This window comes from Lutjanus erythropterus, chromosome 19, assembly GCF_056507025.1.
Source record: "Lutjanus erythropterus isolate fLutEry1 chromosome 19, fLutEry1.hap2, whole genome shotgun sequence".
NCBI lineage: Eukaryota > Metazoa > Chordata > Actinopteri > Lutjaniformes > Lutjanidae > Lutjanus > Lutjanus erythropterus.
The window spans coordinates 982,109-1,000,075 of NC_139335.1; the positions used below are offsets into that span (position 1 = coordinate 982,109).

At 40.5% G+C, this 17,967-nt stretch overlaps 1 protein-coding gene across 1 annotated transcript; it reads left to right on the plus strand.

Moving 5' to 3' along the window:
- Window positions 1-1,431: 1,431 nt before the first annotated feature.
- On the plus strand, window positions 1,432-6,513 carry LOC146308943 (uncharacterized). The gene is made up of 2 exons (XM_084744088.1): window positions 1,432-6,229; window positions 6,343-6,513. The coding sequence occupies exons 1-2, from the start codon at window positions 1,432-1,434 to the stop codon at window positions 6,432-6,434; spliced, it is 4,890 nt and encodes a 1,629-aa protein (XP_084600214.1). The 3' UTR covers window positions 6,435-6,513.
- Window positions 6,514-17,967: the final 11,454 nt, after the last annotated feature.

Consider the following 17,967-nt stretch of genomic DNA (forward strand, 5'->3'; position numbering starts at 1 on the left):
TCAAGTCTTCAGTTCAAGTCAGCAGCAAATATCACATCTTCATGTGTTACAACCAGCCCCTCTACCTTTAGGAGAAACATCACAGGGAGCGAAACAGCAGGTCTTCAGGGAGGAAATTTCAGAATGATGGAGGTTCAGGATATCTCAAGAGGCCACATCCATACTGTTGGTAAAACACCCATAGTTGCCCCACTCTCACAAACAGTGACCACAGTTCAGTCAGTCAGGGTCCAACAAAGGAAACATGCAAAGACTTCACCAGTGACATCAATTAACTCTTCAAATGTGACGAGTTCATTCCACAAGTCTGAAAAACAGAGAACAGTAGTTCCTCCTGAAATGACCAAAAAGGGATCCATGCCCTTAAGTGCGACAGTCAACAGGCAGGGCAGACCTGTGGAAGATAAATTCCACACCAAAGACTGTGATTTAAAGAACTCATCAGTTGTTGGTACACAGAGCAGCCAAGGCTTAGACAAAGGAGTTGCTGTCAAGGCTTCTAAACTGGAGACAAACACTGCAAAGAGAACCACCATGTTGGTTTCTGCTGTTGAAATGAAACCAGAAACGTTCACCTCCAAACAAACTACCACAGAAGCTGCTTTGCAGACCAATAAAATGGAGACAAAAATTCAAACAGTGATCACTAAAACCATTCCTTGTGTGGAACAGAACATGAAGCAAGGACCAAACTTTGGAACACATACTACCACAATAGATCCAAGCAAATGTATTGCTACAGAAAGAAAGAAAGAGACAGAAATTGTAATTTCAGCTCAACTGAACTGCACTGAGGGCCCCACCCAGGGTAAGCTCCAGGATCCTCCACAGGTTAAGTCATTGGATTTGGAGACTCAAGCAGAAGCTATCAGGGATGTTGCCATTACAGCATCAGTTCTCTCTGGATCTCACATTCTTACATCTCAGGAGGCTCAGGGTAGGGTCTCTGGTGACTTGAACCTGTTTGGGGACAAGGACATAGAAAGACAAGAAAAGAACAGAAAAGAAGAAGTAGACGGTACTTTGACTGTCCTCAGATTAGATGAGAGTTCAACATTGTCCGATGCATCCAAAAGCAAACAAAACAAAGATACAAGGTCTGGCCTTGCAACTTCATCATCTTGTAGCCCAGACAGCAAAGACAACCTCGAGAGTAAAACTGAACAAGGAATCATCACATTAGTTCCTGATATACAACCTGCCAGGAGTGCTGACGGTCAGGCAAAACCAGTAACTTTTACTTCCAATCAAACCACCACAGAAGCTGTTTTGCATACTAATAAAACAGAAGTGATCACCAAAACCATTACTTGCGTAGAACCAGAAGGAAAGCAAGGGCCAAACTTTGTAGCACAAATTACTACACCTGACTCCAGTAGACAAACTGCTGCAGAGGTAAAGAAAGAGACTAAATCTGTGATTTTAGCTCAAATGAATCACACTGAGGGGTCCATCGAGGGTAGGAACAAGGATCCTGCACAGATTATGTCATTGAGTTTGGAAACTCAAGCAGAAGCTATCAGTGATGCAGGAAACAAGAAGAACAGAGAAGAAGAAGTAGATGGTAATTCGACTGTTCTCGGATTAGATGAGAGTTCAACATTGTCCGATGCATCCAAAAGCAAACAAAACAAAGACATGGAGGAGGCAGATGCAAGGTCTGGCATTGGTATTACTTCATCCAGTAGCCCAGACAGGAATGACAACCTTAATAACAAAAGTGCCCAAGGAATTATCACATTGGGTCCTGAGACACAATCTGTTATGAATGCTGATGTTCAGACAAAACCAGAAACGTCTGCTTCCAACCAAATTACCGCAGAACCTAACAAAACAGAGACAAACATCGAAACAGTGATCACCAAAACCATTACTTGTGCAGAACCAGAAGTTAAGCAAGAACCAAACTTTGCAGCACATATGACCAAAAGTGATCCAAACAAACAAACTGCTGCAGAGGTGAAGAGAGAGACAGAAGCTGGTGTGCAGGCTACTGAAATAGAGACAAATGTTCAAACAGTGATAACCAAAACCATTACTTGTGCAGAACCAGAAGTCAAGCGAGGACCAAACTTTGTAGCACAAACAACTGCACCTGACTCCAGTAGGCAAACTGCTGCAGAGGTAAAGAAAGAGACAAAATCTGTGATTTTAGCTCAAATGAATCACACTGAGGGGTCCATCGAGGGTAGGAACAAGGATCCTGCACAGATTATGTCATCGAGTTTGGAAACTAAAGCAGAAGCTGTCAGTGATGAAGGAAACATTGCCATTACAGCATCTGCTGTCTCTGGATCTCACATTCTTACATCTCAGGAGGCTCAGGGTAAGGCCTCTGGTGACTGGAACCTATTTGGGGACAAGGACATGGAAAGACAAAAAAAGAACAGAAAAGAAGAAGTAGACGGCACTTCGACTGTCCTCGGATTAGATGAGAGTTCAACATTGTCCGATGCATCCAAAAGCAAACAAAACAAAGACATGGAGGATACAGATACAAGGTCCAGCATTGCAACTCCATCATCTGGTAGCCCAGACAGCAAAGACAACCTTGAGAGTAAAACTGAACAAGGAACCATCACATTAGTTCCTGATACACAACCTGCCAGGAGTGCTGACATTCAGGCAAAACCAGTAACTTTTACTTCCAACCAAACCACCACAGAAGCTGGTTTGCATATTAAAAAAACAGAAATAAGTATTCCAACAGTGATCACCAAAACCAGTCCCTGTGTAGAACCAGAAGTAAAGCAAGAACCAAACTTTGCAGCACATATGACCAAAAGTGATGCAAACAAACAAACTGCTGCAGAGGTGAAGAGAGAGACAGAAGCTGGTGTGCAGGCTACTGAAATAGAGACAAATGTTCAAACAGTGATAACCAAAACCAGTCCCTGTGTGGAACCAGAAGTCAAGCGAGGACCAAACTTTGTAGCACAAACAACTGCACCTGACTCCAGTAGACAAACTGCTGCAGAGGTAAAGAAAGAGACTAAATCTGAGATTTTAGCTCTCAGATTAGATAAGAGTACAGATTTGTCTGATGCATCCAATATCAAACAAAACAAAGACATGGAGGATGTAAATACAAGGTCTGGCATTGGTATTACTTCATCCAGTAGCCCAGACAGCAATGATAACCTCGATAACAAAAGTGCACAAGGAATTATCACATTGGGTCCTGAGAAACAATCTGTTATGAATGCTGTTGTTCAGACAAAACCAGAAACCTGTACTTCCAACCAAATTACCACAGAACCTAACAAAACAGAGACAAACATCGAAACAGTGATCACCAAAACCATTGCTTGTGCAGAACCAGAAGTAAAGCAGGGACCAAACACAGAAACTGTGATCTCAGCTCAAATTAATTGCACTGAGGGCTCCATCTGTGTTAAACACAAGGATCCTGCACAGGTTGTGTCATTATGTTTGGAGACTCCAGCAGAAGCTGTCGAGGATGCAGGGGAAGTTGCCATCAAAGCATCAGCTCAGGTTAAGGTCTCTGATAATTTGACCCTGATGGCTGACAAGGACACAGAAAGACAAGAAAAGAAGGGAGAAGAAGAAGTAGTGGATCAGATTTTGTCATTGCCTGATGTATCCAATACCAAACAAAACACAGATGTGGAGGATGCAGATACAGGGTCTGGCACTGCAACCGTTTCATCCAGTAGCCCAGACAGCAATGATAACCTTGGGAGTAAAAATGCAAGTACAGAGAGTTTGAGGAAAGTAGAATTAGTGAAGAAGACAGTCAACAATTTACATCATACCAAAGATGTAAAGGGGGACCCTACTGAGTTGGATAATGAGATGGTTATTCTAGCAGAACAAGAAGCATTGCTGAGTACCATGGAGTTGAAAAAGTGTACACGTCAAAACGATTCTGGTGTGGCTTTGAGTTCTTCAAACTCTGAAGGGCTTCTGAGTCCAACAAAAGATCATGTATTTCCAACTACAACAGAGACAGTTGCATGTGTGAATCCAGAAATATGTCTGAGCCCAGATGAGACAGAGGTGTTAATGAGCGTGACAGATCAAGTATTTTGTCCAGTTGATCTTGAAGAGCGTGTTCTGAGCCCAAGTGACTCTGGCACATGTTTGAGTCCAGTTGAAGTTAAGGTGTGCGGTGATGAAGAAGATGAGGAAGTGTGCCTGAGTTTAACTGAGGCAAATACACATGTGAGACCAGTTGAGAAATACATTCTCTCAACAAAAGAGGAAGGCCAGTCTGTGTCATTAAGCAGAGAGCAAGTTTTGCCAGAAGTGGACAGAAATAGAAATGGCAGTGTTTCGATGAGAGGTGGGGAAAGTTTGTGTTTTGGATCGTTGGAAGGTAACAAAGGAAGTAGAGGTAATGTGAATGGTACAAGCAATTCTAAACCAACTAGTCAAGGGATCAGTCTGCAGATGAGCAACAGTGGTATGGCTAGGGATGTAGCAGCTAATTTAGGTACTGCGGATGCTAGTTCATCAGGTAATACAGATGCTGCTGGGATAAAGGGACATTTCAGGCATAACAGTGGAGAGTGGAAGGTTTATGGGGGGAGTCTGGGACAAACAAGTGTGAGCTTACCTAACACAGGGAGCAAAGAAAGTCCATCAGGGGCCACACTCCTTGCAACAAGCCAACAAGAAACAGGAAGGTACAGCAATAGAGGGAGTGGGGGGTGGATGGTTTATGGTGGCAGTCTTGGGTGTAAGAGCAGCTTACCCAGGACAAAGAGTGAAGAAAGCCCATCAGCTGCCATGCTCCTGGCAACAAGCCCGCCAAAAACAAGTTTCGGCAGCAGAGGAAGTGGAGTGGTTTCCAGTAGCAGTCCTAAACATACCAGCTTCCTGGCTGGCAATTATAGCTTACCCAACACAGAGAGCAGAGAAAGCCTGCCGTCGGCCTTGCGCCGGGCAATAAGCCCACCAGGAACAGTGAAGTTTGGCAGCAGAGGGAGTGGAGAGTGGAAAGTTTATGGTGGAAGTACTGGACGTATCAGCAGCTGGTCTGGCAGCGATAACTTACCCACTGCAGACAGGAAAGGAAATCCCTCGGTAGCCACGCAACTACCAGTAAGCCCACCAGGATCAATAGGGGCAGGGAAGTTTGGCAGTAGAGGGAGTGGGGAGTTTAGAGTTTATGGTGGAAGTACTGGACGCATCAGCAGCTGGGCTGGCAGCCATAACTTAGCCACTGCAGACAGGGAAGAAAATCCATCAGTGGCTGCACAATTACCGATAAGCCCACCAGGATCAATAGGAGGAGGGAAGTTTGGCAGCAGAGGGAGTGGGGAGTTTAGAGTTTATGGTGGAAGTACTGGACGCATCAGCAGCTGGGCTGGCAGCCATAACTTAGCCACTGCAGACAGGAAAGGAAATCCCTCGGTAGCCACGCAACTACCAATAAGCCCACCAGGATCAATAGGAGCAGGGAGGTTTGGTAGTGGAGGGAGTGGGGAGTGGAGAGTTTATGGTGGAAGTTCTGGACGTTTGAGTAGTGCTGGTAATGCAGACAGAGTCAGTGTTGGTGAAAACCGTAATGAAATGGTCAGTCCACCAAGTAGCTACACAAGTAGTAGACTAAGACGTAGTAGTAGTGGTAGCAGTGGTAGGCTTGGCTCAAGTAGTGTTATTAGGCGTAGTAGCAGTGTAGGTAGTGGTGGTAGGTTAAGTAGCTCAGGTAGCGGTGGCAAACTCAGCAGCTCATCTGGAAGCAACAGGACTAGCACCTCTGGGAGATTCTCTAGCACTGCCAGTGGTGAATGTAAGCCAGTCTACAGCTCGGCGAGTGGACGTAAGAGCACTGTAGGGAGTGCAGGGCGATCAGGTGGAGGGGGGACCATTGGCAGCCAAAGAGCCCCAAGCCCCGGGGGGAGGATGAGTGCCAGCACGGGTAGTGGTGGGTGGCTGAGCAGTTCAGCAGCCAGCGGGACTTGCAATAGCAGTTCAGGAAGTGGGTCTAAGCTCAGCAGTGCAGGTGGTAGCGACAGAGTTAGCAGCCGAACAGGGGGAAGGATCAGCAGCTCCTCTGGGTCAGGAAGGACCAATAGCATGGGGGGGAGGGTCATCAGTAGCAGTGACCGGCCAATCAGGAGCACTGGCAGTGGAGCCGGAGGCAACAAGGAGAGAATCAGTGTTTGTAAGATGGCGGCGCTGTCGATGTCAGCAGCAGGGAGGGAGAGGAGTGAGGACAGACAAAGACAAGCTCAGCGGCACCAACAACAACAAGCTGGAGGTGAGAGCAGCAACTTTACGTTCACAACAACAACAATAAAAAAAACATCCAAGACAAAGAAAATCAAAACTGCTGTGTAAATAAAAATAAAAACAAAATGCCCCTCCTTGCAGGCACCTCACCTCTCCTCCAACGATGGCTGAGCTCAGGTGACGAGGTCAAGACTGCCACTCCTGATGGTCTTGATGACATCATGCGTCTCTGATTGGACAAATGGAGGTGGAGCGGAATGACATCATGCTTTAAGGCTGAACACAGCTGCACACATTCACAAGTGAAAAAACATGACATTTTATGACAAATGATATGTCCTTTTTTGAATGAAGACATAACAAATATCAGTGTGGAAAAAGTCTCAGATCATTTACTTAAAGGGATAGTTTGAATTATTTTAAATCAGGTTGTATGAGGTACTTCTACACTGACAGTGTATCACCTACAGTAGACAGTCAACACACGCTCAGTTTGGAGAAGCAGCAGGAGTACTGGTGTAGGAAGCTAAGCAATGACCTGCTGTGGACAGGGTCAGCAGCAACACGTATCAGTTTAAGTGTTTGCTATATTCAGAATATTCAAACTGCTTTTCCTTGCTGTCAGATTGACTTTTCTGATGGAAATGCTATTATACAAGTCAAATATTGCTCTCTCCAAACCAACCAAACTCCACAGGAGAAATTTGTAATTTTACCTCTATGAACACAAGAGCTGCTGGTCCACCACTGCCTCCATCTGTTAGTTTGTTTGTGTTATTGTGTGTCTTTGGTGTTTTAAAAGGTTATTTCGGATTTACCAAAGTCACACAATAATACAAGCTAACCTCAGTGGTACACCAGCAACTCTTGTATTTGGTGAGGTAAAGTTGCTGGTTTTGTCTGTGGAGTTTGGTTGGTTTGGAGAGAGCAATATTTGACTTTATATACTGGTGGTTTCCCATCAGTCTGACACCAAAGTAAAGCTGTGAAAATATTCTAAATATAGCACACACTTAAACTGATATTGTTTTTCTTTAGATTGACCTTTTTTGTGTTGTTAAAATACCTTTTTGTTTCTGACTCTCTCCACAGCAGTTCGCAGATCGCCATCTGCTGTAGCTAATACACTGATTATTGATCACATAATCCCAACAGTTTCTTTAAGTAAAAGTATCACTACAACCATGCAAAAATACTCTGTTACAGTTAACAGGCATGCATAAGTAAAAGCACATATTATATTAGAGCTTGATATGCATAAAAATGATCTCTGATGTGACATATATGTTTTAGACTGTTACTATATCAATGTAGAAGAAGTGTTTTATTACTTTACTTTTTTTTTTCTTTTCTCAGATATTATAACCTCTTTGTGGCTCAAAGAGTTATTAAAATAAATTGAGTAAATGTACTTAGTTACTTTTCACCAATGACAAATATGATACAAAATTACCATATTTGTGCATTTTTATTGTTAAAAAAATGGAATATATTCTATTTGTTTAAAATTTAAAGAATCCATCCTGGTGAAAATCATTTTCTTCACATTTTCTCTTCCTGTTTCTCTTTCATGTGGTTTTACTGTTTAAGTTTCACTGATTTTAAATGTGGTTAATAACAATTTTGTTATCTCAGCATTCATGATATGATCCTCCTCCTGTCTGTGTGGTTTCATGGTACCTCTATCCATTATGTCACCTCTTTACTTCGCATGTTAAATATCTGCTCATGTACGTCTGTGTGTGTGTTTCTCATCTTGTTGGTCTTAAAAAAGAAAACAGATCTAATTTGTACATTTTAATCTGAAAATAAAACTGATAAAAGACACCTGTCTTGTTTTTCTCTTGCAATATTAAAGATAGAACAAACTGTCTCAGTTTTTCAAATGAATTTAAAGGAGATGTTGTGTTATACTGTTATGTAACATGATCATTATTATTTCACATATTAATATGTAAACTGTACATAAATATTGATGTTGGTGACACTGGAGTTTTGGTAGTTTGGTAGTTTAACCTCCCAAAACTGATCATATTTGATCAAGTCTTCATATGTTTTGTGTGTAAAAATGTTAATTTGTAAAGAAAATAAAGCTGTCAGATAAACAGTGCAGTAAAAAGTATAATATTTATCTGAGATGTAGTGGAGTAAAAGTAGAAAGTAGCAGATAAAGGAACTGCCAGCATCTTATTGATTAAAAAGAAGTGGTGTGTATCTTCTACAGATGGTCTGTAGGGGGCAGTAAACACCACAGAGACCTTTTACCCGTTTGTTCCAGTTTGGTCCTGTGGTGTCAGTTTCACTCTGACCACTGGAGGGCAGCAGAGTGTCAGAGCTCTGCTGACAGATCTACCTGCACACAGGTGACAGAAAAACGGCCTGATTCACGATTAACAAGTGAATCAACTTTATTATACTTATGAGACGTCACAAGAAGCTTCACAGTCAGAACAAACATGAAAACATGCATCACTGGTGAAAAATAAATATGAAATTTTAGCATGTTGAGAGTTCTTACTGTCAGACTGATCATCAGAGTACTTTCAGTGTGTTAAGTATATTTTAATTAAGATTAAAACTGTGCAAAAGCACATTTTAAGTGTATTTCGTGTTCTTTTATGTGTTGAAGTGGAACAACTCCCAGTTATATTTAGAACATTTAGTTATAGTTTAACAGTGTTGGACTGAAAAGGAAAAAAAACAAGAAGAGCATCAAATGTTTTCTCCTTCCAGTGAAATCACATCCTCTTTACAGTGATGAAGTGTTTCTTGATCATCTCCGTCCCTCAGAGCTCAGAGCTCTGCTCGATTTAAAAAAAAAAGAAAGAAAGAAAGACACCTCTCACAGACCTGCAGGTTCCTCCCTCACCTGTTCAACGTGTCACCATGGATCAGCCAATCACAGATCACGATTTCCAACCCTCCTCTGCAGCAGTATTTCCTTCTTTAGATATGTCAACCTGAAAAGATCACAAAGTGTGTGTCTAACAACTTCAAAGTACACATATAGTCTACAGTCTATGAATAAAGACAGAAGAAATGATATAAATGAAATGAAATTTGAAGGATTGAAGGAAACTGAAGGATTTTCTGGTTCTTTACTTCCTGTGTCCATGAAAACATCTCAGCACCTGTGATGGATTAAATCACATGAAGTTCAGACCTTCATGTTGAATTGTAATAACTTCATTGATCCTTTGACTTTTCCTCTGTAGCGCCATCATCAGGTCAACAGTTTAAAGTGTCCAAAACTTTCATTTACGTCCAAATACCTGCAGCATTAATGACATTCACATCAGTTTAACAAAATCAGTGCAGCAGCTGTTCAGGGTGTGACCGCGAGGAGTGTGTGACCGTTAAACACTAGGCAGGCTAATTATGATAATTATGATAATTATCATAATTATCATAATTAAGGCTTAATTTTGGTGTTTATCCAGTTTCATGACTTTTAAATCAAGTTGACATCCTGTGAAAGAGAAAATGTTTCAAAGATTAGCTGATCGTTGGTAATTTAATATGAACAGTTAGTGACTCGCGTCCTGCAGCAGGTGTTGCAGGTGTTTGGTTGGACAGAATCTGTACAATTCAGACATTTATTAACAAATGCAAATAAAACAATAAGTAAGCTTCTGTCACTTGTTTTAAAATGTTTTTTTGCTTCATAACTGTCAAAGACAAACAGGAAAAAGAGGACGACATGCAGGTTGGCCTCATGTTGGAATCGTCTTGTTACTTCTGGTAACGTTGTTTTTGTTGTTACGTTGTTTAATCTTGCTACGTTTTGGTATGTTGTTTTTGTCATTTCGTTCAGGTATGAGGAGTGATGATGATGCTAACATCTGAGCCACACAACAAGACTGTCGAACTGATCAGATCTATTTTAACTTTCAAACTCTATAACCACTGAGCACCTGCTGAGCTCTGGATCACGTCTTTGAACAGTTCACACATCACGTCCTCGCTCTCAGGGGTGCCTGGATATTTGCCTCTGATCAGGGAGGGTTTGTCGGTGATTTCCAGAGCGGCGAGCAGGAGATCAGTGTGGAAAAAACACCTCCATACCTATACCATACCTACATACATGATGACACACACAGCTCAGACAGCGTGCACACACACGTGAACGTGGCTTCAAGCTGAAGATTCAGCCTAAAAACATGGTGTCCATCTCTCTTGCTTTGATAGTTGCAGCAGTACTGACCTTTTTTATTCCACCGCTGAGAAGAAAATCAATCTTGTTTTTCCCTCTTTTTGTGACATAATATCTGTTTGACGATACTTTTGTTCTGCCTGCATGCAGCTTATTTTAGCCTGATTAGAGGAAATGATGTTAGCAGAAGCTGACTTTAACTCAAGCTGGGCTTTTTCACTTAAACTCAGATTTCATTATCAGTCCTCTTATTGAGAAACATTCGTCCTCATGACGGCTCCTCTGCAGTTCTTTAGTGTGTCATGGACACCATTTATTTTATAGTCTATTTAATAGTAATTAGTATGAATGTAATCCTGCTCTTGAACATCACTTCACCATGTTGTTACTGACAGGAATCCATCTCATTAGTAAAACCGCAGAGTAAGAATGCGTCCTCCCTGCAGGCCATGACAGACGTGTGATCAGTGGAGTGAATGATCAGAAGTCCAGGATTTTAAAAAACAGTCAGGTTCTACACTGCATATATATATATTTTAATAATACAAGGTTGGATTGTGTGCAGAAGGATTTATGTGTGGTTGTTGTTGCAGCAGTGAATCTCTCAGCTCATAAATTCAGGTGTTTCCGTGATGCGTCTGCAGCTCAGCAGGGATCAGGCTGACAGGTAGGTGTGGTCTGACTGACAGCAGTTTGGCAGCTGAGCAGAGAAAGTTACGGAGGAAAGTCAGACACTGAAACTGTCTGCTGATACGACCGCTGCACATTTAATCAGTTTTAATTTATTCATTTAATTTATATCAAGGTGCCTGTAATAAATGTAGTTATTAGGTAATAAGGGCCTTTTAAGATGCATATAAACATTAATATATGTTACTAAGTCTGTCTAAGTTGAATTATAGTAAAATAAACTTGTTTATTGTTTGACATTTATAAGCACTCATAAGAGACGTGTCAACCAGGCTTATTAAGGTTAATTACTGTTATTCACGCTTTAATTCTGTTACTTCCAACATGCATAAAGTATTAATAAGTGCATAATTGAGGAATGATTAAGCTTAATAAGCACTGTTTGAAGCCTGGATAGATGGATTCTCACATGATCTCGCAAATCCAATAAATGATGGAAAAACCAATGATTGAAGCTTAAAAAACTGAAGTTTACTGCCAAATAAAAAAGAGAAACCAACTTAAAGAGATTTGTCTTTACTCTTCTTTTAAAACTACAGAGAGCTTGTTGTCGTTTTAGTAAAGGAACTCGGTGATCCGACTGGAACATAAAATGAAAGAAGATCTCTGATGTTTGGAGGAAAGAGATCATTAAAATCTTTATAAACAAGATAAAGATTCAGTTTTAACCAGTGTTTTCTGAAGCAGCCGTCTTCTTATAGACTTCTTAGATAATCCAGTAAAAAGGGAATTACAGTCTAAATGTTGAGTAATAAAAAGTGTAATTGAGTATTTCTGAGTGAAATAAAAGGTAAACTGTAGTGAGATTCTTTAAATAATATCAAACCAGAACAGTGAAGTTGTGTGCAGATTATTAACATTATTATTATTATCATCGAGTCGACATGTTATGGTTGAGACACATCTGATAGAAATATTATGGAATGAATTTGTCTAAAAATAGAAAGTTTACCAGAGTTTGATCAGTATCGCCACCTTTTTAAAACCAGGAAGTGAGACGGGGTCCTCAGGGTACAGCTGACCCCTTTTATGCCTGATTAAATCATCTGAGACACAACTTTAAAGGACCAACATTTTCATTACACCTGTGTTGTCAGCAGGTGTTTCTGAAGGATTTTAACACATTTTTAAATTGTCTGAAGTTGTGAATTCTTGTCTGTGACAAGAGGCTGTTTTCTCACACAGAGAAAATTAAAACAGTCAAAGCAAAACAAAAAATTTCACCAAAACATAAGAATTCAAGTTTTGGTAATAATAATATTTAAAGTATTTCTTGTTTTTTTGGTAGGACATAATTTGTACAGGTGATACATTTCAGCTGCTTTAGTTAAGAGTTTGATTAAATATGTTTTTCTCTCAAGTTGAGTCCGTGTGAATAAATAAATGAAATAGTTTAATAGTTTATTTGATACATTCTGTAAACTTTTGATCATATTTATTGTTGTGTGCATTAAATCATGCAAACGTTTCAAACATATAAAAAGTTTACTGGGTCCTGTGCTCTTACACAACCGCATACTTTACACTCTGTGTGTGTGTGTGTGTGTGTGTGTGTGTGTGTGTGTGTGTGTGTGTGTGTGTGTGTGTGTGTGTGTGTGTGTGTGTGTGTGTGTGTGTGTGTGTGTTGATGCATGTATGAACCTGACTGTGTGTTATGAGGTATTTTCCCCCAGAGGCTTGTTGGAACAGATCCTCCAAAATGTAAAGTATGAAGAACAAAAACAAGAACAGAAACAGAACACACACACACACACACACACACACACACACACACACAGAGAAGTAATTAATGTCTTTAATCTCTGTACTCATCTGTTGATTCTACTCACTCACTATTGTTCGCCATAGTTTTTCTCACAAGTGTTCAGTCAATCGGTTACGACGGGCGTTGCTGTGCCGGCGACACACCTGTCACCATGACGACGTGTGACATGCTTTGACACACACCCTGACCTGGATCTGGATCAAACACAACATGAACCACTCAAACATCTCTCCAGCTGATATAGATCCAAATCTCAAAGTGTTTTTCAGGCTCAAACAGATTCAGTTAAACCATCAGGAGATCAAATACTGAGCTTGTAATGATTATTGATGATCTGCTGGACGAAGAACTGAGGAAAATGTTTTAGTACAACTTTGTTTCATGAGGAGCTTCATGCACAATCAGCTGCTTTATTCAGAATGATCTCAGACCAGCAGCATGCTTGAGTGTTTTAACAGGGGTGTCCACATACTTTTGACCACATATACACCAGATATTAAAGTTTTTCTGTGTCACTGAGTCTGTTTGTCAAAACTTGACTGAACTTTAGAATTAAATTTACTGAAACTGTCATGAAGTGGAAAAATTCAAAATGACGAAGAATGTTTTTTTTACTTTCATGCAGAGGAGACAGACGTCCTCTCAGTCTTTACTGCAGTACGTAGTATCTGCAGTACAGATACTCGAGTAAACATAGAAGTACTGACTCAACCTGTTTACTGCAGTAAAAGTGAAAAAGTTCAGGCTCTGAAATGTCCTCAAAGTATAAAAGTAAAAAAGTCGTCCTCTGAAGGACATTTCTGCTGTTTCTGTCCAAAGACAACTGAAGCTCAGTTTTTCTCCACCACAGAGTCTCCGTCTCTCCGTCTTTTTTTAACGCTGTTTCCAGTTTTTGTTGATGTCATCTTGTCACGTCTTTCATTATTTTCGTCTTTTACATCATTTTCATGTTTCATCTTTTAATTGGTTTTGTCATTTGATGTCTTGTTACGTCTTTTTCATCTTGTTATGTTGTTTTTGTCTCTGTATGTCTTATTCATCTCTTTATATCTTTTATAATGTTTCCATCTTGTTAAGTCTCATTATGTCAATTTCATCTTGTTACATCATTTTTTATCTTATAATGTCTTTTATGTCGTTTTTGTCTTATTATGTAATTTTTGTTTGTTGTATTGTTTTTGTCATGTTACATCGTATTCATCTCTTTGTGTCCGTCTCATCCCGTCTGTCCTGTGTGAAATCCACCAGTCAATCGTCTTTTCTGTGTCTTATTGTTTCGTCCATTCAGATTGAAATCAGTCTTTATGTTGGAAGGCGGCGCACAATGATGCAAAATAACAATAATCAATAATTCACCTCAGAGTCATTAAAACTAAAGTAATGAGTGTTTAGAAAATGTGAGGAGGAGAAAGTTCAGATGTTTGAGTTCAGATGTCAGAAAAAAAAATACTGAATAAATACGTTCACTCCCTGATTCCATAATTACTGCAGTTCCATCCTAAACTTCACCTGGTCCAGAATTTTTACCTGAAGTCAGAGGACATCAGTCCCGTCCTTCAGCAGCTTCACTGGCTCCCTGTCAAACTGCTTCTCACCTTTGAGGCCCTTCAGAACCTCCACTAGTCCCTCATGTTCTCAGATCCTCCTCCACTGTCCAACATCACCGTCAAACTCTCTCCATCAACACGTCCTCAGTACTGACTCTGTCAAATCCTGCCTTAAAGCTTAAAACTTTTTAAACTGTCTCATTCTGCCTCATTTGAGTTTTTAATATTTTTGATATTTTGGTCCTTGAGTGCCTTGAAAGTTGCCTCAAATAAAATGCATTATTATTATTATTATTACAGTACAGTAACTAAGTATTTATACTTCCCATCTCTGCATCCCTGCAGAGACCCTCCATCATATGAGGATCAGCAGACACACACACACACACACACACACACACACACACACACACACACACACACACACTCCCCTCCTGCCTCAGGGGAAACCTGCCCGGCCCACTGAACCTGCTCCAGCTCGCCCCCTCATCATGAACCTGTCAGGCTTCACTTGAATCCTCGCCTGCAGCACCGGCCTTACATAACAGATGTGACCCGAGGGAGGCGGAGCTTATACAGGCGGCTGTCGCCCGCAGGTACACTGAGGTGTGTCTCTCTCTCTGACACGACTTTACCAGCATAGAAGGTCATTAAATGAGACAGAAATGAAAAGAAATGAAAGGAAAACTCTTTTTAAACTTATTTCTTGTTTGGGTTGTTTTAGTTTTAACCGATAAAAGTAAAAGTGTCACAGATTTAACTAAAGATTAAAATATGCTGTGATACAACTGCAGGACTGCAGCAAAAAAAATATATATTTATATTGCACATTTACAAACCCAGAGGCCAAAACGTTGGGCCTGTTGGGTTGTGAAAAAAAAAAACAGAATGCAACGATTTGCAAATAACTTTTTTTGTGAATCCAGCACACAGACCAGATATTTAATGTTCAAACTGATCAACTTTATAGTTTTTGTAAATGCAGTGTTTGTGAACTGAGAGACTAACTGTTGAAGTTTTAAAGGTCAATTCTGTCTCATTCTTTCTTGATATTCGTCTTCAGCTGCTCAACAGTCCACAGTCTCTGTTGTCCTATTTTGTGCTTCATAATTAGACTTGCACCGATTAATCGGCAGTGCTCGGAATCGGGCCGGTTTTCATGTGACTGGGCTTGACCAGTGACCAGCCGGTCAGCTTCACAAATCCGGTTCTGTGCCCGTCATTCTCACACACGTTCTGCACGATGGTCACGTCATGCGCGAAGCAGACAAACTGACCGTGACGTCAACACAGCGTTGATAACAGCTACACACTCAGACACACGTCTGCTTGAAGATGGTGTCAGAGACAGATTCCAAGAACAGGATAAAGAGAAGACAGACAGTCTACAACGAGACAGAGCAGCTGACAATGTCGCAAAACAGCCGTAAACTCTCTCGCACTTCAGGCTAATGCTAGCAAGCTAGCAGCAGACTGCTGTTCACAGAGGGACAGTTAAAATCTCACCTGTTCTGGCTGAAGAATAAACATCCTGTGTTGATGTGTCTCCTCAAACATTTTCTCATCCAGACTCCTTTAACTTCTGTCTTTGTTTTTCTCACGGCAAAGTTTTACTTCAAACTGTTGCACCGCGTTAGTCTCCGGTTTGTTTACATCCGCTTCCACAAAAGATCACGTGAAATCGCGTCCCACGAAATCCCGCGAGATGATATCGCGAGATCACGTTCACCCAATTCATAATCTTAATATAAAATTATAACAAGGCCTGGTTGTAATATGGATGATTTTGGAGAAAGTATTAAATTAATATTTAATAGTCAGTGTCTTATTATGAACATATTTACAAGAAAAGTTGCAAAAATGTTTGTGAATGCTGTCAATTACAGTTCTTAGAAAGACTGAAAATCGTAACCGGCCAAAATCGGAATCGGTAGGTCAGACCCCTCAATAATCGGAAATCGGAATCGGCTAAGAAAGTTGAAATCGGTGCAAGTCTATTCATAATGCACCACACATTGTCAATGGGAGACACGTCTGGACTGCAGGTCCAGGTCAGTCTAGGACCTGAACTCTTTTACTATGAAGACACGCTGTTGGAACACGTCCACAATGTGTCTCAGCATCGTCTCTCTGAAATAATCGGGGACGTCTCTGAAGAAGACGTCAGTGATGGCAGCATGTGTCTCTCTGAATCCGTCCATACCATCACAGCTGCTGTCTGTTGAAGTCAGTGCTGGGGACAATCTGGATGGTCCTTTTCCTCTTCAGCCTGGAGGACACGACGTCCATGATTAGTGAAAACCTATTCTGATAATCAATAATCAGTTTGAGTCAGTTTTTAAGAAAACAAAAACCAGAATTCTCTGATTTCAGCTTATTAATGTGAATATTTTCTGGTTTCTTTCCTCCTCTCTGACAGTAAAAACTGAATATATTTGAGTTGTTGACAAAACCAGATATTTCAGCCATTTTGGACCTGATCAACATTTTTCACCATTTTCTGACATTTTAAGGACCAAACAGCTAATTGATTAATAGACAAAATGATCAACAGACTAATCAATGATGAAAATAATCGTTATAGGACAGGGCAGTCCGTCAAAGATTGAAAAATAGGTCCACACGTGGAGCAGACGGACGGACGTCTGTTCCACGTGTGGACCTATTTTTCAATCTTTGATCATTATTGATCAACAGATTCATCAATGAGGAAAATAACTGTTACAGGAAAGACTTGAAAATCAGCTCCAAACATGAGGATGGCAGCACACGGCGCTCCAAGGCCTGCAGTTTTCAGCATTAACGGGGTCTTCACAGATGTGACAGTTACCCATGATGCCATTGGTTCTGGTAATAATCCTTTTCATGCTAATGTCAGCATAAGTACAAATACTTTGTTACTGCACTTCAGCAGGTTTTTCAGGTATTTGCATGAACTTCACTTGAGTATTTGTTTTTCTGACCACTTTTTACTTTTACTCCTAATATTTTAACACAAATATCTGAACGTTCTGCTCTTCATGTTAATGTTGAAAGGTACAAACAGGTTTTTGACATGTGATGTTATCACTGACGTCCCTGCTTATTTCAGAGAGACGATGCAAAGACACATTGTACACGTGTTCAAACAGCGTGGCTTCATAGTAAAAGAGCATGTTGTCAGTTTTTGTCATGTTTTATCAGATTAGCAACATAAAAATGCCAGTGTCAGTGAACCTTCATGTCTAACTTTTGGATCTTATCATGACGTGTTTTTCTTTGTTTACTGTTGAAGTTCCTCAGACCTCATTACACTCATAAAACATGAAATAAATCAAATATCTGACTTTGATAATAAGCAGTTGACTCCCTCCTCCTCTTCAGGGTGTGACAGCGCCTGAGTTCTTTGGAAGTTTCCTTTAATCACCTCTGGGCTTTCTCTCCTTCTCGTAAATCTCATGAGGCATCATCGCTCGCTCCTCATCCAACTGTCAGTTTGCACAGAAAGCAGCAATATTTTATTTTCATCCAGTTACAGAAGCTGACATTTTCTTCCACCAAACTCCATTCAATTTTTATTGAAGTTTAGTGAAATCTTACAACTACCACCTTTATTTAACCCTGTCTGCTAA